General features: G+C 44.3%; 1 protein-coding gene across 10 annotated transcripts in view; it reads left to right on the forward strand.

Moving 5' to 3' along the window:
* THRB (thyroid hormone receptor beta) overlaps positions 1-24,821 on the forward strand; it is a 273,610-nt gene that overhangs the window by 242,405 nt on the left and 6,384 nt on the right. For all 10 annotated transcript variants that reach the window (XM_054019952.1, XM_054019957.1, XM_054019951.1 and 7 more), the window contains 4 exons: positions 5,023-5,170; positions 9,728-9,933; positions 12,330-12,476; positions 22,609-22,867. In XM_054019952.1, coding sequence (XP_053875927.1) covers positions 5,023-5,170; positions 9,728-9,933; positions 12,330-12,476; positions 22,609-22,867 — 760 coding nt within the window. The remainder of the gene's footprint in view (positions 1-5,022; positions 5,171-9,727; positions 9,934-12,329; positions 12,477-22,608; positions 22,868-24,821) is intronic.

The following is a 24,821-nucleotide window of genomic DNA, read 5'->3' on the forward strand; positions in this document are numbered from 1 at the left end:
CAAGACCCCCACACAGGCACTTGCAAACACAACATGAAGTACTGTATTTTAGAATCTATTGCCACTAATAAATGATGCTTTTTTCTTTTACTATTTTACCTTCTATATCATGACTAATGATATATACTTTAAACCATTAACTGTATTTATAAAATTATATGAACAATTGTTTGTTTGTTTTAAATGAAGACAGAGATTGTTTCAGACAAACAAATGTAAAAAACTGCATGGTACAGGCATGTCCTTTTAAAAGAACTCCTTCACTGCAGTGAATTCAGTTGAATAACACTGAGATCCTGTAAACAAGATATTCCCTTCCTGCAGAAAAGGGGGCATCTTAAGAAGACAGGACCACACAGTACACACTCTGGTGTCATACAAAGAGATGGGTGAATCACAGGAATCAGATGCAGATCTTTATTTCCCAAAAAATGTAGAGTATTTGGATCTGAACTCTAGGGTCACATGTGTGTTGACAGGTGGATGGATAGATAGACAGATGTATATTTTATTAACATTTTGTATTTTTAACACCATTCAAATTAGTAATTACCTGTTCAAGAATAGCATGTGTGTTAATTTCCACAAACCAACAACAATTGCTCATAGTACCCATTCTGTACTGAGAGCAAGGTCTGTCCATTCAATCTTATCATACATATTATGTTGTTAACATCATTGTTTTCCCAAAGTCTCTGCACAATATACTTTTTAAATCTTTCTTTTCACAACAATAAAAAAAATCCAGCAAGTTACAAGCAATACCAGCTGAATTCAAGAGTATTAGGATAAAACATTAACACTCATGTTGAAATCATTTCTTAAATTCTGCAACATTGCCCAGCCTTATTTATAAGAAGACAAGAACCTATATATACTATATATAGTAGGTTTGTGGTAGCATATGCTGGGGGTGGGGGATGTTAAAAACATTTCTTGGAAAAGTTTGCTGGACTGAACTAATTCATAGATTCTAGGACTGGAAGGGACCTCGAGAGGTCATCGAGACCAGTCCCCTGCCCGCATGGCAGGACCAAATACTGTCTAGACCATCCCTGATAGACATTTATCTAACCTACTCTTAAATATCTCCAGAGATGGAGATTCCACAACTTCCCTAGGCAATTTATTCCAGTGTTTAACCACCCTGACAGTTAGGAACTTTTTCCTAATGTCCAACCTAGACCTCCCTTGCTGCAGTTTAAGCCCATTGCTTCTTGTTCTATCCTTAGAGGCTAAGGTGAATAAGTTTTCTCCCTCCTCCTTATGACACCCTTTTAGATACCTGAAAACTGCTATCATGTCCCCTCTCAGTCTTCTCTTTTCCAAACTAAACAAACCCAATTCTTTCAGCCTTCCTTCATAGGTCATGTTCTCAAGACCTTTAATCATTCTTGTTGCTCTTCTCTGGACCCTTTCCAATTTCTCCACATCTTTCTTGAAATGCGGTGCCCAGAACTGGACACAATACTCCAGCTGAGGCCTAACCAGAGCAGAGTAGAGCGGAAGAATGACTTCTCGTGTCTTGCTCACAACACACCTGTTAATACATCCCAGAATCATGTTTGCTTTTTTTGCAACAGCATCACATTGTTGACTCATATTTAGCTTGTAGTCCACTATAACCCCTAGATCCCTTTCTGCCGTACTCCTTCCTAGACAGTCTTTTCCCATTCTGTATGTGTGAAACTGATTTTTTCTTCCTAAGTGGAGCACTTTGCATTTGTCTTTGTTAAACTTCATCCTGTTTAACTCAGACCATTTCTCCAATTTGTCCAGATCATTTTGAATTATGACCCTGTCCTCCAAAGCAGTTGCAATCCCTCCCAGTTTGGTATCATCCGCAAACTTAATAAGCTTACTTTCTATGCCAATATCTAAGTCGTTAATGAAGATATTGAACAGAGCCAGTCCCAAAACAGACCCCTGCGGAACCCCACTCGTTTCCAGCAGGATTGGGAGCCATTAATAACAACTCTCTGAGTACGGTTATCCAGCCAGTTATGCACCCACCTTATAGTAGCCCCATCTAAATTGTATTTGCCAAGTTTATCGATAAGAATATCATGCGAGACCTTATCAAATGCCTTACTAAAGTCTAGGAATACCACATCCACAGCTTCTCCCTTATCCACAAGTCTCGTTATCCTATCGAAGAAAGCTATCAGATTGGTTTGACATGATTTGTTCTTTACAAATCCATGCTGGCTGTTCCCTATCACCTTACCACCTTCCAAGTGTTTGCAGATGATTTCCTTCATTACTTGCTCCATTATCTTCCCTGGCACAGAAGTTAAACTAACTGGTCTGTAGTTTCCTGGGTTGTTTTTATTTCCCTTTTTATAGATGGGCACTATATTTGCCCTTTTCTAGTCTTCTGGAATCTCTCCCGTCTCCCATGATTTTCCAAAGATAATAGCTAGAGGCTCAGGTACCTCCTCTATTAGCTCCTTGAGTATTCTAGGATGCATTTCATCAGGTCCTGTGACTTGTGTTAAGCAACTCCCAGTGAAGTCAAGGGAAGACCCACACATCCGAAAGGGGCAAAATTTGGCTGTGTGTGTAACTAGTTATCTGTATCAATCTACACATATATTATAAAGAATAGGTAGAATAAAAAACACCAACACTGAAGAACAGGCTAGACTGTGACTGGTGTTTGCATCCTATAGAGCTGATGGGAATGTTTTTAACTAAAAGTTTCTGAGCAGTGCAAAGGGGCTGGATTAGAAACCAGAATCTGAGTAGCTTATTTGGGTAAGAATGTTAAAAATTATAAAGCCAAAGCCACACTATTGACAAGAAGCATTTGTGGAAGCTAAACCTTAGCAATGCATTCTAGGGCTCCCCAGGGATCATATACCATCTCCTCCTTTAACCATAATTACCCAGAGTTCCAATGTATGCTGATCTGCAGAGCTGCTTTCTATCTCTTTGGCCTCCATCCCTCTTCACTTATACCACTGTAATGAAAGAGTAGCTTCACTTAAGTCAATAGAGCTACACCAGAGCAAAACCAGCATAAGTAAGAAGAGATTCAGGCTCTCTCTCCCTATTAAAATGTGCATTCATTATGGGATTGAGAATGTGTTCAAATCCAGTTATTTGTTTTGGGGTCTGATCCCAAGCCCAAAGAAGACAGTGGAAGCCTTTCCATTGACATCAGTGGGCTTTGATGTCATGCCCACGGGCCCTGATGCTGCAAAGGCTTCCAAGCATGCGTAATGTTATGCACTGTGAAGAGTTCCATTGACTTCAAAAGCCTGATCTTCACTAGGGAAAAAAGGTATGTTCTTAACTCAAGCTAGCTAACTTGAAGTAAAATTCTATGGAGACAAGGCAGTTTTTAGTGTTCACATGAGTTAACGGGTTGAGTTAAAGATTAGGCTCTCCCATAACTTTAACTCAACCTGTTAACTCATGTGAATGCTACAAACTGCCTTGTCTTCGCTAGGATTTTACTTAGAGTTAGCTAACTTGAGTTAAGAATGCACCTTTTTCCTTGTGATGTTACACCCAAAAGACTACTCATTGGGTGAAATCCTGACTCCACTGAATTTCACCCACTGTACAAAAAAATTAAGCACGTGCAGGTCTTTGCATGGTCAGGGCCTTAGGGTGTGTATACACAGCAATAAAAGATCCACGGCATGGCCACGGCTGGTCCAGGTCAGCTGACTTGGACTCGGAAGTCTTGGGCTGCAGGGTTAAACATTGCAGTGTAGACATTCGGGTTTGGAATGGAAACTGAGTTCTGGGTGGATCTCAGAGACAAGGCTCTGGTCCAAGCCCGAACATCTACACTGCAATTTATAGCCCCCCACCCCACCCCTTCCCACTCCCCCGCTCAAGCCCTGTGACACTGAGTCAACTGTCTGGGGTTCTGAGACTCAGTGCTTCAGGTTTTTTAGGTCCATAATGTGCGTGGTAGCTAGAGGCAGGCCCAAACTGTTCTCAGACTATGGAGAGATTTGGAATCAAATACAAATCTAAACATCTTGCTTGGCTCCCCTCTGGATTGCCCCCACTGTAGTTGCATACCCTTTTAGGGCCTGATCCTGCTGTCTTTAACGTCAATGGCAAAGCTCCTGTTGACTTTAATGATAGCAGATTCAGGTCCTTAACTTTCAGAGAGAAGGCTCTATCTGATTTCTTTAGCAATCAGATCCTCAGCTAATGTAAATCATTGACGTCAGTGGAGCTACATCAATTTATGCCAGCAGGTCCCAAATTCATACTGCAATTGGTGGTGATAATCTTACATGTGACATTTCGTCCTGACTACAAAGGTAGGCATAGGTAAGGCTGTACTCATTTCCTCAGATTTATAGTCCACTTGAAAATTGTGGGTTCAATATTTAGGTTTGAGCTTAAACTTCTGATGGGCAAGTTTTGTTTAGCTCTGACAAAATGCTACTGCTGCATGTTTTTGTTTTTAATTCTCTAGGTAGCCTTAATTACTTTCACACAAGCATCTTGCGCACAAGCAGATGTTTCCCTTTAGTCAGAAATAAATGTTTTAATTTAGAGATGGGCCTGAATCAAACCCCCAGATTCAAATGCTCTTGGGCTTTTGGGAGGTCTGAATCTCAACCTGGATGCAGATCAGAATTTCTTATTTGGCCTCTGTGTTTATAATAGGACTCTTCGAAAACACCAGCTCTGAACACACTTTGTGGGTGGTTCAGAATCTGAGTTTAGATGCAAATACTACAATTGGTACCTCTGTCAAAAAGAGGCAAACCTAACACCCTGCATCTGAACAGTACACCACCCACATTTGGATCTGAATTTTACATCTCAGGTCTATCTCTAGTTTTAATTTTAGGGGGGAAAGTTTCTCGCAACCCAACAAAGTAAGGAGCCTATATTAGAGGACTGATGTACTCATTAAATATCCTAGAACTTATGACACACAATATTCCATCTTGCATACATGTTTGCATCAGTACCAAGTCCAAGTACCTTTCAAAACCAAAAAAACAGAACACTAATGCTTCCTGAATTTTCTTTCCCACTTAGGGATTTTTTAGAAGAACCATTCAGAAAAATCTCCATCCAACCTATTCCTGTAAATATGAAGGAAAATGTGTGATAGACAAAGTAACAAGAAACCAGTGTCAAGAATGTCGCTTCAAAAAATGCATCTATGTTGGCATGGCAACAGATTGTAAGTAGATTTCTTTTTTCTTCTTTTAATTTTGCTCTTTGTTTAAAATGTATTGACTGGTGAAGATTGCTTGAACATAACAGAGCCACCAGAAATTTTTCCCTTGTATAATGTAGTCTTTGGAAATTATGTTTATTATTATACCAAACTATTTCTATCATAGGGTGGTAATATTTTGTTTACTTTTAATAGATTGGACCTTCTCTTGGCCATAACCACATTATGTAACATGAAGGATGTTAATTTCTAGTGTGGGAGAGGGAATCCATTTGGATAGATGCCTGGCTGGAAAAACATCTTGTTTAGAAATTTCTGGAGAATGTGAAGTTGAATGTCTTTGTATGAGTCATCCTGAAGTTGTTTATTTTATTTTTAGCCATAAAGAACGTATGTACTGAGAGAGAGTGCTACTCGAATTCTAGAGAACCAGGACATATGGCTGCAAGATTAACCCCTTAGGGGTCTTGTTTTCCCATCATTGCACAGGGGATTTACACCATAACTTCAATTAGTATAAATGGGAGTAACTTACATAAATCACCCCATGCATTAGTTAATGGTTGTTACCAGTGTAATCCCCTGCAGAAAAACAAAGAAAAGACCCATTAAGGAGAAATTACATAACTAAAATGTGCTAAGTTTGTTTGTCCTAATAGGAATTATAATGTTTTACATATACATGGAAGCACAGAGGTGCTGACTAGAATGAAGTACCTGTCATTTCATCGTTTCCAGTGAAAACAGCATGAGAGGGGACTGGATGGCTCTAGGCCACCAGTTCAGATCCAGCCTAGACTGGCAATGACCAAAAGTTACTACCATTGGCTGTTTAGTGGCTATTTAAAATGAGATATTGATCTCCGTTTGGTTCCTGTTAACAGATGTCAACACCACCATTAGTTGATAGTCCCAGTAAAGGAGTGAATGAGCATGACAGCCAAACTCTCCTTCTACCAGTAGAGGTGACCCTTCCAATTTAGAATTGATCCATATTACTGGGACATGGTACAGGAAGCGTTGCTGCTCCCTGTGTGGTACCAGTTATGGGCAAAACTTGCTCTCTTTTCTGACTTGAATAGTTCAATCTATTTAAATTGAACAACTCATGTGAGTAGGGCAAGGAGGATTTTCCTCTCTGTGGATAAACAGAGGTGATCCATCTCTAGGGCTGTCTAATGCAATATGTCTCACTAGGACTGGACTCAAAAAAGATTAGAAAAGCCTACAGGAATAAGGGTGAGGAGAATTGTTAGTGGTGGAAATTTATATGACCAAATAATATTCCAGGTCATTTATCATCTTTGTGAATTCACAGAACCTAGGCAACCTCTATACCAGGGGTTCTCAAACTTCATTGCACCACAACCCCCTTCTGACAAGAAAAATTACTACATGACCCCAGGAGCGGAGGCTGAAGTCTGAGCCTGCCCAAGCCCCGCTGCCCCGGAAGGAGGGCCAAAGCCCAAGAGCTTCAGCCCCGAGGCGGGGGACTGTAGCCCTGGGCAGTGGGGCACAAGCTTCAGCTTTGGCCCTAGGCGGTGAGGCTTAGGCCCCGGGCTCCAGCAAGTCTAACACCAGCCCTGGGGACCCCATTAAATTGGGGTCCTGACCAGTGATGAGCTCCCAAAATCCTAAGAACTGGTTCCCTACCAGGTCCTCGGTGGCATTTCGGCGGCAGGGGAGTCTTCACTGGCTCCATGTTTTCGGCGGCATTTTGGCGGCAGGTCCTTCACCAGGAGCTAGTGAAGACGCCCCCCCCCCACCGCCAAAGTGCCACCGAAGACCTGGTAGGGAACCGCACGGTGAGTACAAGCCCCACGTGCCTGTCTCGCCCCCGCCACCCACCCATCCGACCCCAACCCATGTCCTGCCCCCCTCAGAACCTGCAACCCATCAATCCCCCCCTCCTTGTCCCCTGACCACCCCCTCCCAAGACCCCCCACCCTAACTGCCCCCCAGGACTCCACCCCCTACCCAACTCGCCCCACTCCCTGCCCCCTGACTGCCCCAACCCCATCCACCACCACCCTGACAGACCCCCGGGACTCCAACGCTTACCCAACCCCGCCTTTTCCCGGTAGAAGGGGCGGTAAAAGCAGGGGAGCCCCGGGCCCTTTAAATAGCCGCGGGAGTCCCGCTGCTTCCCCAGGGCTCTGGCAGCTCTGCGAGTGGTGGGGAGAGCGGGGGAGGGGCCCCAGCTGAGAGCTCAGGCGGGCCAGACAGGACGGTCCCGCGGGCCGGATGTGGCCCTGGGACCGGAGTTTGTCCACCCGCCCGCCCCTTTAGGAACCAGTTCTACACCGGCTTCTAAATTTAGCAACCGGTTCTTGCGAACCGGCCGTCCTGACCCACTTTGGAGTCCCGACCCGCAGTTTGAGAACCACTGGTCTAGAGGCAACTAGGAGTTTGTTATAGGAAAACCAGCACTCACAGTTAAAACACATTTTCTGCAATAACTTCCTTGAAATGAAATCCTGCATTTAGGTTTGAAAATTACTCTTGCTCATGGTCAGTAGAAAGCTTTCACAGACAAGTGCCATCAAATTATGCAGAATTTAATGTCATTTACAAAATTTAAATTCTGGCCCTTTGTCTGCAACCTGTCAATATGAGACAAATTGAAACAGAGGTAGTACTATCTTCGTGAACTCTGTCTGCAAACTTTAATGCCTCTACTGCTGCTCGTTGCTTTCCCAGATTGCACCAGTGGGAAATTGTCTAGTTTCCTATCAGTTAAACTGAGGATATTTGGAGTCCTGTGGACAATGGTGGGACTTACGAGGCAACAGATTAATCTAACCCTGCAGCTTGGGGAAGCTATGAGCAAAAGCGGAGGAATCCACTGGAGCTGTCCATATAGATAGGGTTACCATACGTCCAGATTTTCCCGGACATGTCTGGCTTTTTGGGCCTCAAATCCCCGTCCGGGAGGAAATCCCAAAAAGCCGGACATGTCTGGGAAAATAGGGAGGGAGGGAGGGCCCGGCGATGCTCGGCCGGGGGCCGGCGGTGCTCGGCCTGGGGTGCGGGGCCGGGCCGGGGCCGGCGGTGCTTGGCCAGGGCCGGGCTGGGGCCGGCAGTGCTCGGCCGGGGCTGGGCCGGCGGTGCCAGGATGGGGCCAGGGGCGGCAGTGCTCGGCCGGGGCCGGCGGTGCTCGGATGGGGCCGGGACGGGGCTGGGGCCAGTGGTGCTCGGCCGGGGGCCAGTGCCTCAGGGCCCGAGCCGAGCCAGGCAGGAGACGCTGGGGCCAGAGCCTCTTGGCCTGGGCCGGCCGGCTGCCGAAGGGAGCCACTTTGGAAGAAGGGTGTATTTTGATCAGGTCGATAGTCCTTTAGAGAGCCTGACTGTACTATGTAGATTGGCTTCTCAAACTCCTCTTGAAGGGGACTCTGAATATTTTATTGCTTTACATTCTGCCATGGTATAGACTTGAACTGCTGTCATCACTTGCTCCCTTTTGTACTCTAAGAAAGTGAGGTCTCATAGAGATCAAAATAGGGAGGCTGAAGAGAAGCTAGATTCTATAAAGACAACAATAATATTCCTCTATAGTGCCTCTGTGACCCTCAAACCCTGCGACACCTTGGCTCAGATGTTGCTAGGGTCTCTAGATACACACCCCACTTCTGCAGGCAATCTCTGGAGCCCTGTCTCATTCCATAATTTTGTTTGCCCACATCCAATTTCATATAATTGGTATAGGTCAGGGGTTCTCAAACTTCATTGCACCATGACCCGCTTCTAACAACAAAAATTACTACGCGACCCCAGGAGTGGAGGCCAAAGTCTGAGCCCACCCAAGCCCCACTGCCCCAGGTATGGGGCCAAAGCCAAAGCCCAAGGGCTTCAGCCCCAGGGCAGGGGACTGTAGCCTGAGCCCCACTGCCCAGGGTTGAAGCATGGGCTTCAGCTTTGGCCCTGCACGGTGGGACTTCAGCCCCAGTCCCCAACAAGTCTAACACCAGCCCTGGTGACCCCATTAAAATGGGGTCGCGATCCACTTTGGGGTCCCGACTCACAGTTTATGAATCACTGCTCTACGCAATTATATTCTTGCTTTCCATTTTACCTCATATCAGTTTATGAGACCGTAACATGAGCATTGGCTTGGCTGTTTTTTTGTTTTCTTTTCTTTTCTTTCTTAAGGAAAAAGAAAGACCCCTCATTTTCTAGCTTGGAATACAGTAACAAGTGGATGGGGGGGTCCAATTTACTCTCAGTCTTGCATAGTTTTACACTCTGTGAGCGGTCCCATTGAACATAAAGGGACTCCATTGACGATAGTGGGACTCCATTGGAGACAATGGCACTACTCTCAGTGCATAAAGTTAAGCACATGTGTAAGTAAATCATTCAGGATCTAGAGAGATAAGTGTGGAGGTAAGAAAGATTAGCCCTGCTGCCTACCAGGCTGGCTGATAGACCTCTTCACCCACTGCCTTGTCAAGTTGTTTCTAGTTCTTTCAGCACATCTGGCATAGGTCAGACTAAAATGCAGACAATCCCAAGAGCAGGCGTCCATTTTGTTACTTTTTATTTTGTTTTTATTCCTGATAGTGGTGCTGGATGACAGCAAGCGGTTAGCAAAAAGGAAACTGATAGAAGAAAACCGAGAGAAGAGACGTCGGGAGGAGCTACAAAAAACAATTGGGCACAGACCCGAGCCAACAGACGAGGAATGGGAGCTGATCAAAATTGTCACTGAAGCACATGTGGCCACCAATGCACAAGGAAGTCACTGGAAACAAAAAAGGAAATTTCTGGTAGGAACTGTAACCTTGTACTCTGCTTTTGTTGCCAGTTTCTTTTATTCCCTCATAAGCCTCTTCCCAGCACTGTCCCCCAAATTTGTTTGTATGTTGACTGGTGAACTGTATGAAAAATCACATGAATCTCATAAATAGTGGTTGCCAGCTTCTGTGAATCTGGTCATCTGATCAAACTATGCAGCTAAAACGGGAACCAGAATGATATTGAGTAACAGACACAGCAGTTGGATCCCACTGTTTTGGTAGAGTAAGGAAAAATAGAAAGTACGTCTTACTCCTGATACGCTGGTGTCAGTCCATAATATAAATAAAGTCTTTGTGTGTGCATGTGTATTCAGACACACTTCTCCACATATGGACAGATATCCAGCATGGCTTCAAGTAATAACACAAAAATCAGATTTTTTTAAAAATTGTGTTTTTATTGCCCCTTTGTTCAAAAATGAATACATTTATTTAAACAAAAAAAAATGCTGGGAGGAGGAATTAAGCGCGGCAAAAACAGGATAATACATATACTACATCACTGGGATTGCAAAATATAGAAAGTCCCTGGGGACCTTTTCAGGGGAAAGGTCTATCTATTGAATAAGCTATAACTGAGATTCAGCCTAGAAAATAAAAGGAAGTTTGTGATGCTCAGCGCTTAAAAGGGATTTGTTTCATTTCTGATTTATTTTTCTAAATTTCAATTGTAAAGGAAATGAATGCAGAATACCAAATACTCCTGAAGCATACAAGAGTGATTAAAGTCATATGTCACAAATACCAAAGGGCCTCAAAGGAAAGTGAAACCTATTTCAGTCCAAGGTGTACCAGACCATAGAATGACCTCCAGGTGGAAATTCTCATATCTATAAGCACAGACACCTGCAGCATACTCCACTGCACAAATCTTGAGCCATCATTAAGCTCACTACAGGAAGTTTTGCATTTGAGTCAACTGATTGGTTTTTTGATGTTTACTCAGTTCCAACAGTGGATCACACATTTCTATATGTACGGTCACACACTGTTGTGTCAGGACATAAAGAAGATAACACAAAGACAATGAATATGCAAAGAGTGACGCAGTTGTTTTTGAAATTACTATGTAGCAAACTTTGCAGTTTGGTTTGGTTTAAAAGGGCAAGAACATGGATGCTGTGTACTAATTTTTTTCCCCCTAACCTCCGTTGCATTAGTATGTTGAGTTACATAGCATGTGGTTTTCCCAATTCTTTACAAATCAGATGCTTATGTACTCTATACAGAGCACCAGTTTTTCTTCTGACAGAAGTTAGATTTTGATTTTGACTGATGGCAGAACTGTAGGAAAATCTTTGACATTTTGCTTTTAAAAAAACCTATTAAGCCTGTGTTATTTATATTTTCAAACAGCAGTTTCAGCATCACTGTTCAAAGCTACTTCTGTAAATTTCATACACCTCAACTGTCTTGAAGGAGTTCTCCTCTAACTCCTGTGCAGTTTTAAACTTAGTAACAGAACAAAATGCTCCCTCCACATAGTGTTTGGCAGGTCTTTTGCAATTGCAAAGCCTTACTTTGAACACAGAAGAACAGCTTTGGATATGTGTGGGTTTTTTTAAAAAACAGAAGAAAGTATGCAAGTCTAAATTCAACTGAGGTGAAATTCACCCCTCTGCAGGATTTCAGGATAAAGTTTATACATATAAGCCCCACTTAAATCCTCAAAATAGGACTTACATGTTGCATAAGCCTTGTACTGAAGCCCTGCAGAGGAATAAATTTCAGCCTAAATGAGCAAATGTTTAGGGAGTTCTTTTTTGATCCAAACTAGCTCCAATTTCAGCCCATCCCTAGTCTCAGTCATGTTAGCTCACCTCTGTAAATAGGTCTTGGCAGTTGGCTTGTGTTCTTTGTGATGTTATAATATTATAACCCTGGGTAGGCCAAGGAGCCCAATCCTACAGTGTGCTGAGCATCTTGAAGGTAGGAGGTAATGAGTATCTTCAACTCCCTTTGATTTCAGGGGAGGTTGAAGGTGCTGAGCAGTGGAAGGAGGCAGGATCAGCCCTAAATTTCCAAGCAGAAACACCTAAACTTCTCCCACGAAATATGCATAGACACAAACAGGTAATTGCATGTGTAAAATATGCAGCTGCCCACACAAAATGGGTGTAATGGCACACTGATCACCCATTTCTTTATGTAATCACCTATTTTACAGACAGCTGCACATTTTATGGCTTGTTTTAGAAAAATTGCCCCTATAGGGCCTGCATAAATAATGGTTAATGTTATTGTTTAATTTCATAGGAACAGAGTGGTGGACTTTATATATAATCCCTACCATATTATAAAAATTTATGAAAGATGACTTGAATGAAACAAGTTTTCCCTTTTAATGTATTTCTTAATATCTTTAGCCAGAAGATATTGGGCAAGCACCAATGGTTAATGCCCCAGAAAGTGGGAAAGTGGATTTAGAAGCCTTCAGCCAGTTTACAAAAATTATCACACCAGCAATTACAAGAGTGGTGGATTTTGCCAAAAAGTTGCCTATGTTTTGTGAGGTAAGAATTTCTTTTTTCTTTTTTTTTTCTTTTTTTTTTTTTCGCTTTATGCTATTCTAAATGCACCTGTCAAGAGAAACAATAGAAAGTAGTGTCATTGTGACATGGAAACACACAAAATTATATCTGAGCCTTATAAAATCCCACCACTTCCTGTTGACTTGAACCATGCAAGAATGAAATGAAGAGGTAAGACCTTACTAACCAGTTCACTTTGTTTTAAATCAGATGGCTTAGAAGAATAAAAAATAGGATAAAAATCATCTCAGTGTCATTTAATTTCCTGTTTCCTATGATCAACCAAATCCCTTTTTTGTGGTTTTGTATGGGCCTAAACCAGTGGCAAAATCAATAAATCTTCCCTATCAAGAAGGGCACTTAAGCACTTGCATAACTTTAAGAAAATACTTACCGCCCATTAACCCACTGGGACTTAAGAACATGCTTAAAGTTAAGCATTTACTTAAATGTACGTAGGGATGGAGTTAAGTATGTGCTTTAAGTTCCTTCCTGAATCCAGGACTAAGATACCTCCCTCACTGGCTTATTTGTACTGGATGGAATGTCAGCAAAAACCCAGGCCACAATCTGTCCCTCACACATCACCACGAGTGAAATGTAAGTTAGATGTACACTCCAAAAGAGTGGAAGCAACTAATAACACTTCACTCCAGAAGGATATTCAAATGTGAGATATACTGTAAGAGGAATATTTAAAATTAAATTTTAGTGTAATTAGGACATGCATAGGCCCTATTCTGATCTCACTCACACTGGTGCAAATCGGGAATGAATGTAAATTTGAGAGCAGTAGACAATGATGATGATTGTTCTCTTTACTTAAAAAAACATTAACTTAAATTCTGGGCTGAATCGACTGGAAAATAACCTTGACATGTGAGAGTCTCCTGGGATCCACACCCATGGAAGTTCTGCAGCAGCAGCCGACTGCCTCCCTACTATCCCATCCTGCAGAACAGCACTTGACCCCACTGGTTATATGGCAAGAGAATGACCTTGGAAATGACAGTGAGCCTGCTCAGGGAGATCATCCAAAATCCAAACATGGGAACGAACCACTTCTTCCCCCATTGACTGAACATCAGTCAGGGAAGAAGTTCAAGGCAGGCACACCATTGTGCTCTTCCATGGCTGACAGCTCAATCTCTAAGGTTAGTCAAGGAGAGCTGTTATGTCAGGTAATGCCCTCTACCTCCCCTGGCACCTACAAAAGAGGGTGCGGTAAGTATCAATAGCTGGCTCACTGTAAATAGCTCTCCCTGGCTAACCTGAGGATTGGCTCTGTCAGCCAAGAAAGCATGAAACAATGGCCAAGTATGAAGATCTAAAAATCCAAAGGGAGGCCCCTGCAGCACTCCAGTGTCTGAGAGGAGCTGTCTGCATCAATTTAGTGTTTGTGGTGGGAAGTTTCAGTGACATTCCAAGGCAGTCTTTTTAATTAGGAAACCTGGTCTATCAGACAACAGGCTGCAATGCCCATCTGACATCTCCTACCCCTCCTGGCCACACAGGGCCCACGTGCATCACAGTTTAAGCGAGTGGAAAGCATGAAGAAAATGAGTCAGGAGTTGTGTGGCACAACCTTTGTATGTTACACGTTTTGGCTAGGTCAGGCCTCCCTAGCAGCTGAGCCACCTTTTAAACTCTGCTCTACAGACACCAATATCTGACCAGGGCCAGCTCTAGGCACCAGCAAAACAAGCTGGTGCTTGGGGCGGCACATTTTTAGGGGCGGCATGGCCGGCGCCAGAATGCCGCCCCTAAAAATGTGCCCGGCCGCCCTAGCTCACCTCCGCTGCTGCTGCCACCGCGCGCAAAACAGCTGATTCGCGCGCCGCTACTCGCCCTCCCTCCCAAGCTCTCAAGTCTGGGAGGGGGAGCAGCGGCGCGCAAATCAGCTGTTTTGCGCACCGCGGCGGCTCGGGGTCTCCCCCTCCCTCCCAGGCTCTCAAACCTGGGAGGAGAGGAGACTCCGAGTGGAAGCGGCGCGGTCGCCGCTTCTCCCCCTCCCTCCCTCTCTCCAAGGCTTGAAAGCCTGCGGGGAAGAGGCAGGGCTGGGGATTTGAGAAGGGGCGGAGTTGAGGCGGGGCCGGGGGTGGGGTAATTAAAGAACGGGGGGCGGGGGCAGCCAAAATTGTTTTTTCTTTGGGCGGCAAAAATCCTAGAGCTGTATCTGACAATAGAGTGAGAAACCATTCACAGTGAATACGAAGGGCCAGAAGAGCTGCCTTCTCATGTGGCCACAGATGTGGAATAAAGGAATGGGAATGGCAAACGTTAGTACTTATTTGAAAGGGACATCGTCTGGCTAAAATGATTCACTTTTTAAAAAATGCAGGTGTCTTTACTTCAGTTACAAATAATCCTGCCTGGGCCAGACTCTGGCTGTGAATCAGTTTGCGAGGAAAAGCCCTTCCCTTCCCCACTTGGCCCCTGCACAAAGTTCAGACACAATCACAGTCCCTGCTGTCATGGGGCCAGAACAGTGCAGCTAACCTCTGCAAAAGAGACAGAGCAGCGAAGGGCCATGGCCCTTTTCCCCCATGCCCCGCCTGCTGCAAGAGGGGATGCACACTGTATTTTTATTGTTTCCCTATTGTACTTCCCTCAGCTTGGACAATGAAAATAGACTGGGCACCTGCTAGTCAGTCCCAGTTTCAGAGGCTCATGGGTTAGTAGCATGGTATCAGAGTTGTCAATGGTCCCAGTTTGGCTAAGACTGTGCTGAGTTTTGCCAATGCAGCTTTAGGTCACTTCAGTCTCAAAATCAAATTGTGAGCAGCCAAGTTCATATCTGTGGCCAGCAGGGGGCCCAGTGAGATGAGCTCATCATTCACAGTCAACTGTAGATGCAGCCCTAATCTCTGGTGGGCATTCATTGCTGCTGGAAGATGAGAGTCCTGATGCCAGTGCCAACATCAACTGCAGCGTGGACAGCCTGTGCTCCAGGCAGGCTAGGAGGAAGCCAGTCCTGGCCCTAGCAGGCAGGATCCTACCTTGTCTGTCAGGCAGGCTCATTGCATACAGAGGTAGGATTCAAGTTCTGCCCAGCAGTAAGGAGATAGGTGAGAAAATAGGGGAAGAACTGAAGAGGGTTAAAACAGGGGAGCAATGGATAGGCAAAGAAGGGTAGAGACAGGGAAGGTATAGAGGGGAAGAATAGAGCTGTGAGGGAGTGGGGGGAGGGAATATTTGAAATAGACAAGGAATTATTTTTCAATGTCGGGGGCTGGGCTCCAGCCGCCAGGAGGTTACATGCTTTCTGACGAATTACAGGTTATTTTCTATGCCCATCTTTCTTGCCCTTTTAAGTGGGAAAAGAGCTAAAAGAAACAAGTCCCTAAAACTTGCCAGAGTGGCCTCTCAACTTCCATCAGACCCAACCATGATATGCTACGGTGTGCAGGCTACTACAAGCACTGAGGGTGTTTTGTTTCTTTAAGAAAAATAAAATTGTGGTATTTTTAAAACAAATTAAGTCAAGGAACCATTTCTATTGGTCTTCAGTTTGGTAAAACCTTATTCATAGACTCATAGACATTAAGGTCAGAAGGGACCATTATGATCATCTGGTCTGACCCCCTGCATGCTGCAGGCCGCAAGACCCTTCCCTGGACTCTACCGTTGAAGTCCCCAATCCTGTGTTTTAGTGACTTCAATCGGCTGAGACCCTCCTGCTAGTGATCCCTGCCCCATGCTGCGGAGGAAGGCGAAAAACCTCCAGAGGCTCAGCCAATCTACCCTGGAGGAAAATTCCTTCCCGACCCCAAATATGGCGATCAGTAATACCCCGAGCATATAGGCAAGAGTCTCTAGCCTGACCCTTGTTGGCCATTATGCTGTTCATGTACCATTGCTTGGTTTTCTTTGGCTACTATGTTTTATCATTAAACCATTCCCTCCATAAACTCATCCAACTTAATCTTAAAACCAGACAGGTCCGTCGCCCCCACCGTTTCCCTCGGAAGGCCGTTCCAATATTTCACACCTCTGATGGTCAGAAACCTTCGTCTAATTTCAAGCCTAAACTTCCCCCCGGCCAGTTTGTATCCATTCGTTCTCGTGTCCACATTAGTACTAAACTGGAATAATTCCTCTCCCTCCCTTGTATTAACCCCTCTGATATATTTAAACATAGCAATCATATCCCCCCTCAGCCTTCGCTTTGTCAGACTAAACAACCCAAGCTCCTCTAATCTCTTTTCATACGACAGGTTTTCCATTCCTCTGATCATCTTAGTCGCCCTTCTCTGCACCCGTTCCAGTTTGAGTTCATCTTTTTTAAACATGGGAGACCAGAACTGCACACAGTACTCCAAATGAGGTCTCACCAGCGCCTTATACAACGGAAGCAGGACCTCCCTATCTCTACTAGATATACCTCGCCTAATACATCCCAAGACCGCATTGGCTTTTTTCACCGCCACGTCACATTGCCGACTCATAGTCATCCTGCGGTCCACAAGGACCCCTAGGTCCTTCTCCTCTTCCGTTACTTCTAACCAATGCGTCCCCATCTTGTAACTACAATTGTTATTATTCGTCCCCAAGTGCATCACCTTACACTTTTTACTATTAAATTTCATCCTATTTCTGATACTCCAATTCACAAGCTCATTCAAGTCTCCCTGCAGAGTATCCCTATCCTCCTCCGAGTTTGCAACTCCTCCCACCTTCGTATCATCCGCAAACTTTATCAGCCCACTCTTGCAATCGGTCCCGAGGTCAGTTATAAATAGATTAAATAAGATGGGTCCCAAAACCGAACCTTGAGGCACTCCACTAGTAACCTCCCTCCAACCCGACAATTCACCCTTTAATACGACCCGCTGCATTCTCCCCATTAACCAATTCCCTATCCACCTCTGGATTTTCATATCGATCCCCATGTTTTTCATTTTAACCAATAGTTCCTCATGGGGTACTGTATCAAACGCTTTACTGAAATCCAGGTATATTAGGTCCACCGCATTTCCCTTATCTAATAAGTCCGTTACTTTCTCAAAGAAGGAGATCAGATTCGTTTGGCACGATCTGCCCTTCGTAAAACCATGCTGTAATTTATCGCATTTGCCATTAACTTCAAGGTCCTCAACTAGTTTCTCTTTCAGAATCTTCTCCAGCACCTTGCACACTACTGATGTTAAACTAACAGGCCTATAGTTACCCGGGTCACTTTTTTTCCCTTTCTTGAAAATAGGAACCACATTGGCTATTCTCCAGTCTAACGGGACTACCCCCGAGTTTACAGATTCATTAAATATAGTTGCTAATGGGCCTGCTATTTCCCGCGCCAATTCCTTCAATATTCTCGGATGAAGATCGTCCGGTCCACCCGACTTAGTCCCATTAAGGCGTTCTAGCTTTGTTTCTACCTCGGATGCGGTAATCCCCCATCCCGTATGCCCCTCTGTAACGGTGCTAGTATCCCTAATACCTTCATTGGCCTCATTAAACACCGATGCAAAATATTCATTGAGATATTGCGCCATGCCTAGATTATCTTTAATCTCCTCTCCGGCTATAGTCTTCAGCGGTCCCACTTCTTCTTTCTTTGCTTTCTTCCTATTTATATGGCTGTAAAACCTCTTACTATTACTTTTAATTCCCCTCGCTAAGTCCAACTCTTCCCGGCCTTTGGCCTTTCTCACTCTATCTCTACATTCTCTGACTTCGCTAAGGTAAGTTTCCTTACTGATCCCTCCCCTCTTCCACTCTTTGTACGCTTTCTGTTTTTTCCTAATCGCCCCTTTCAGCCGGTCGCTCATCCAGCTCGGTCTAAGTCTCTTGCTTAGTAATCTTTTTCCCTTTTTGGGGATACAGGCCTCTGACAGCTCTTGCATCTTTAACTTAAAGTAATCCCAGGCTTCTTCTGCCTTTAGGTCCCTTAATATGTTTGCCCAATCCACTTCCCTTACCAGTCCCCTTAATTTGTTAAAATTGGCCTTTTTAAAATTATAAACCCTAGTCTTTGACTTAATTCTGGTACTCTTTCCATTTAGTTTAAAGCGAATTAGCTCATGATCACTGGAGCCCAAGTTGTCCCCCACTACCACTTCCTCAACAAGGTCCTCACTACTTACCAGAATCAAATCTAAAATGGCCTCCCCCCTCGTCGGCTCAGCTACCACTTGATAAAGGAATTGATCCGCAAGCACATCTAGGAACATCTGAGCCCTATTATTGCTACTAGCGTTTGTTCCCCAGTCTATATCCGGGAAGTTAAAGTCCCCCATAATTACACAGTTTCTATTAGTATTTACCTCCCTTAATACATTAAACAATTCCTTATCCATATCCTGGGTCGATCCCGGCGGTCTATAGCACACCCCAAGCACTATCCCCGGAGAGGCTCTAGTAGTACTTTTACCCAGCTTGAGTATCGCCCAGACGGACTCTGTATTATCTATTCCATCCACTATTATTTCTTTACAGCTTATTTCACTATTGACATACAATGCCACCCCCCCACCTTTACCTTTATCCCGGTCTTTCCTAAACAGCGCATACCCCTCTATACCTGCGTTCCAGTCGTGACCGCCATTCCACCACGTTTCAGTTATTCCTACGATATCCGGTTTCAATTCTTGGACCAAGAGCTCCAATTCCTCCATTTTATTACCTAGGCTTCTCGCATTGGTGTACAAACAGCCTAATGTATGTCGTTTAGCCTGTCTCCCATTACTAGCACTGTATGTTGCGGGCCTCTTTGTGTTCGTCCCCCCTGTCCCTCCTATGTCCAATCTCATCTCCCCGGCTATGTCTCCTCTTATTACACTCAGCTTTCCAATACCGGAAACTGGCGTGGAGATTAACTGTGCATCTCCCAACCATCTCCCCAAACTTCCTAGTTTAAAGCTCTTTTGATAAGATGAGCCAGCCTCCCTCCCAGAAGTCTATTTCCTTCCCTACTCAGGTGAAGCCCATCCCGCGAGAACAGGTGTCTGTCCCCGAAAGCCTCCCAGTGGCCATACATCCCAAAGCCCTCCTTATAGCACCACTCCCTTAGCCAACTATTTATCCTCAAAATCCTATCAGCCCTTTGCTGCCCTTCCCTCGGAACAGGCAGAATCCCACTAAAGATAACCTGAGCCTCTATCTCCTTGAGAGTCTTCCCCAGCCTGGCATAATCTCCCTTGACTCTCTCTAACGAGAACCTAGCCGTGTCATTCGTTCCTACATGAAGGATTATCAAGGGGTTCTTACCTGCTCCTTTTAGGATCCTTTTCAACCGCAGGTCCACATCGCGTATCTTTGCACCCGGTAGACAGCACACCCTTCTGTTCTCCGGGTCCGCCCTGGTCACAGGCCTGTCCAGTCTCCTCAGTAAAGAGTCTCCAATTACATACACCTGCCGTCGCCTGGCAACAGTGCGATCTAGTAATCTAGTCTCCGATCCCTCTAGTCCTGACCTGTGTCTGCTCCTATCTTCCCTTATGCTCCCCCTTATGCCTTCCTGTATCCTCTGGTGGCCCATAATTGGTGCTGTCTCCATCAACTCCTCCCCCCTCTCTCTCGGACTAGCAGCTCTCCTCTTCTTCCTCACCCTCCCACCTTCAGTCACCACCTGCTGCCCCTCTACCTCGTTCTCCAAACACTCAAACCTATTCCTGAGTTCTATTCCCCCCTCACTGGCCCTCCTTTTCCTTGGCTTACTTCTCACAGTCACATGCTTCCACTTCCCTGGATCTCCTCCTTCCATTCCCCTCTCGCTGTCATCTACTACTGCCTCCTCCTGCACCCTAGAGCCTTCCCCTTCAGCCCCGCCTTGCCCATCCTCCATCAGCTGCTCAAAGCCCCGCCTAAACTCCACCAGGGTCACTACCTGCATCTCCAGCCCCTTAATCTTTTCCTCCAGTAACACTATAAGGCGACACTTCATACACACATACCTTTGTTCCGGGTCTCCTGCTAGGACTATATACATACCACAGCTTCCGCATGCAGCCATCTGCATTCTGTCTGCTGCTGCTGCTTGGCTCATGGCTGCTGCGGTCTCTGCCCACTTTGTATTTTTACAAAGCCCACTTTTTGGACACAATTTAACCTAGCAATGTCCCTTCAACCATGGCCTGTGCAGTGTTTCTTTCGGGCTTATGGGAAAAGGTGCACCATAAAGAAGTTACAAGGGGGTTACGTGAGAGGTGGGAGGGTAAAGGAATTTCTTTGTTTATTAGATCAGTGGAAAAAATAATGAGTTATTTGCTCATGTTATATCCCACTATTTACTTTTTTTCTATAAAAACAACAATTTTTTTCTATGTATCTCCCTATCCTGTGCTTTTTCTCTTTGTTTCTTTCCTCCTTCCTTGTCTCTCCAGCCATTTCTCATTTTTCTCTTTATTCCCTCTCTGTTTTACCCCCATTCTTTCCCTCTCTCTTTTTTCTCTGCATTTGTCTCCCATTTACCATCTTTATATAATTGCTTTCTTTCTCCTTTTTTTTCTTTCTCCTTCTCTCCTCCCTTACTGGGTCTCAGCAGCCAAACCGCAGCACTTCCTTTGGGAAGCTAAACTGCCACTTTCCCCATGCAGCCCATCTATGTGCAACTGCTGAGCTTGATGCAGAAGGAAGCTGACTTGCCCTGACTGGGACATGTCATTTTCCTTATGTATCTAACACTTTAGACCTGACACTGGCCACACAGCAAAAATAACTGTGCAATCCTAGTCAATTTCTCTTTTTCGCTGGCTCCATGTTTAAAACTCTTCTCCTATAGAACACTGCTTTTGCCTCTGTTAGCCAATTGTCCATCATCCATGCTGTAAGTTTTTCTACCAGATTAAATGTAATCATTATGCGAGTGAGTGCACAATTGCCAAAAACACACATTTACTTCACTTGAGATTCAAAGTGAAAAAATCATATCTTAATGTGAACCAAAAATGAAACAGATTTTCTCCTTTCTAGAACCCAATTAGGATTTAGCTTCATCTTCATGTAATTATCTACGTCATGTTTGCTGTTGACTTACAGTGACATCTTCAAAACAGTCTTGGAGATTTCACTCTTCTTTCATTATCATTTATTTATGTAGCTAGATAGTTTTATAGAAATGCTAAAAAGGGCACCTATTCCTACTATGCAGGCACCTTAGAAATAACATATAAATACAATCTAAGTGCAGTAATTCAGGAATTATCCTCCAACAAATCCTGCTCAAATAGTTCCCCATCTTTGGCATTACAATTCCCTCTCACTCCCTATACTTCCTCCCACCATTTTCAAACCCTGGGAAAAAGATGAGCCTTGCAACATGCCTTGAAGATAATGATCCAAATTCTGCTGTCAGTCACACCAGCATACCACTAAAGGCAACTGAGTCACACTGCTATAGCTGAAAGCAGAATCTGGCTCATTGTCTCTTATTAAATGCTGATATCTGATGGTTTCCAAAATATTACAGGAGGAAATTTCAAAAGTGATTAAAGGAATAAGGAGCACAAGTCCCAACCACTTAGGCATTTTTTAAAATCTCCTCTAGAGACAATATTTGTTTTACATCTTTTACTAAAAACCTGCCCACAATTATAGTTCTTCCCATGTGTGATCATTTCCCCCCCTATTCCTAGGTCAGAAAAGTAAGAGGTGCAGTATTGTTGTAACCAAAGAAACAACTGATAGTATTAATTTGTCGATTAAACCTTGCAGAATGCTTTTCAAATGGAAAGTGATATTATGAAAATGTATTGCACTAGCTTTTCAAACCTGCTTAGCCTCCAGCAGCCCCATTGAGAACAGCACTTCTGAAAATTTGATCCCTTCATTTTAGTGCCTTAATGAGATCTGAGGTCTTCTGAAATTCTGACCCATTAGTACTTCATTACGATGATATGATATATTAATTTCCAATGGAAATTGGGTGGAATGAACCCACTCAGAGGGATGGCAAAATATATAATACACACAGTTGTTAGCTTTTGTGGTGTGTCATTCATATTTGGGAGTATTTAGTCAATCAGCTGTATGGTGTGTAACAGCGTTAATAGTATATTTAGCAGCCCTGGATGTTTATTGAGAGTAACATGGATTTTATTGTATTTCAAAACTAAGTTTGCTTGAAAACTCTGGTTAGTGCAGACTGTTTCATTATCATGTGTAATCTCTGCAGCTGCCATGTGAAGACCAGATAATCCTTTTGAAAGGTTGCTGTATGGAGATTATGTCCCTCCGAGCAGCAGTGCGCTACGACCCCGAGAGTGAGACTTTAACACTAAATGGGGAGATGGCAGTGACAAGGGGTCAGCTGAAAAACGGGGGTCTCGGCGTAGTGTCTGATGCCATCTTCGACCTGGGCATGTCGCTGTCCTCGTTTAACCTGGATGACACGGAGGTCGCCCTGCTCCAGGCTGTGCTGCTCATGTCATCAGGTGAGAACAAGAACGTATTGGGCACCACCAGAGCTTTTATAACCTCCCCGTGTGAAGTTCTGGTTCATTGTATCTGCGGCAAATCTCTCTCTAAAAAAAAGCAGAGGGTATTTTAAATATAGGAGCACTGGCTAAGGCATCACTAGAATGATGCAGCTGAAATCCTTGGTTATTGCATCACACTGGGGCTTAGAAACTATGTGGATGAGCACGAAAAAAAAAACTTGATGATAGATAATGGTGGCCTTGGTCTCAGACCATGGGCAAACAGTGTAGAGGTCTGAGGTGGTTTAGTTGCTGGAAAGGGATCAGTGATGTAGCTGAGTCTGGGCCAACATTCCCTGGCTTACAAATAGAGAGCCCGGCATCAGCCATCCTCAGGCTAAGTTCTCTAAGGCCTGGGCTTCACTACGGGGAGATCAATGCTGCTGCGATCGATGCAGCAGGGATCGATTTAGCGGGGCTAGTGAAGACCTGCTAAATCAATGGCAGAGTGTTCTCCAGTCGACTACGGCACGCCAGCTCTCCAAGAAGAGTAAGGGAAGTCGAACACAGATCATCTCCCATCGATGCAGCGCAGTGAAAACACTGGAGTAAGTCGACTTAAGCTACGTTGACTCCAGCTACCTTATGGAGTAGTATAACTTAGGTCGACTTATCCCATTGTGAAGACAAGCCCTAAGTGTCCTGCTCTTTTGCTCTAGCTCAGGGTGCTGTAACGTACAGGACTGAGAATGTGGTTCATGGGCAACGACAGAGGTGGCAACTTGTGGGAGAGGAGGGGTTGAGACCACTTTAAGTCTTGAGTAGTGAACAATACATGGGGCAGGGGTTTACATTGACCTTCCTGATCATTTGCATTCATTTGACATTTCCACTGAAAACGTCTGAGTCTCTGTTTATTTTCCAAAGCCTTGGCTTGTAAAACAGTGATTTCAGAAGGCATTTCCATAGGAACTTCTTTCCTGAAAGTGACCTTTAAATGTTTTCTCATAAAGGAAGCATTTTCACAGCCAGACTGGCGCATTGCTTCAGGGCTGATTTCGAGGGAGGAGCACTGTCTGCTGAATTGCCAGCACCACTGAGTGCAGTTCATAGGTGTTCCTGGAGGCCTGCTCATCTTGTGCCTTCCCATGGGATCCTCCATCCCGTTTTCATGAATGTAAACTCACTGCCTGTAAACCCTAGATGCAAGATCTCAGCCAACCTTGGTTGAAAAGCTGCAAAAGACTTTGGGTGAGATATCCTTCATTAGATAGGAGGTTAATCTGATAGTTAAGTTTAGTCTCTAGAAAGCATGTTATAATTTTGTTTTTTATGTAACTATGTGTTTCCAATATTCTTACTCACCATCTCCTGAATGTCTAGACTTTGATAATAAACTTATTCTTGTCTTCACTATAAATATATCTCAGTGCTGTGGTGTTAAGTAAAATACTGGTCGTGAGCTGAATCTTATAAGCTGCTGTACGTATTGTTCCTTTGGGGACAGCAGACACAAGGTTTCTATAAGTAGTCAAGGGCTGGATATCACAGGGGAATGCTTCAAAGGGACTTGGGGACTGGAGTGCACCTATTGTTAACTGGTAAGGACAGTAAGGGCTGGCATGGCACAGAGGAGAGTGCTTGGGTGGCTACAAGGCTGGTGATGTTAGAAAGCTAACATCCAGCTAAGCACAAGCAAGACTCACTGACACTGGACGCAGGGGGAACAAGGTGACTCACAGTCCTGGGTACCCCAAGAATTGTCACAGTGGTGTAGTCAGCAGGATGAGGGGATGTCTTCTTTGCCTTCTACATTAATCCCCAAAGTTTTTTGTCAGTAGTCAGAGTACAGGCTAACCACCTGTGGCATGTTTTGCATCTCTGCTTCTTCCCTGTTGACTTCACCTCTCTTCGTTGACTTTGTATGTAAATAGCCATCTATTGTGTTGGCTTATAATGCTTGATTTAC

Source organism: Malaclemys terrapin, chromosome 2 (assembly GCF_027887155.1).
Source record: "Malaclemys terrapin pileata isolate rMalTer1 chromosome 2, rMalTer1.hap1, whole genome shotgun sequence".
NCBI lineage: Eukaryota > Metazoa > Chordata > Testudines > Emydidae > Malaclemys > Malaclemys terrapin.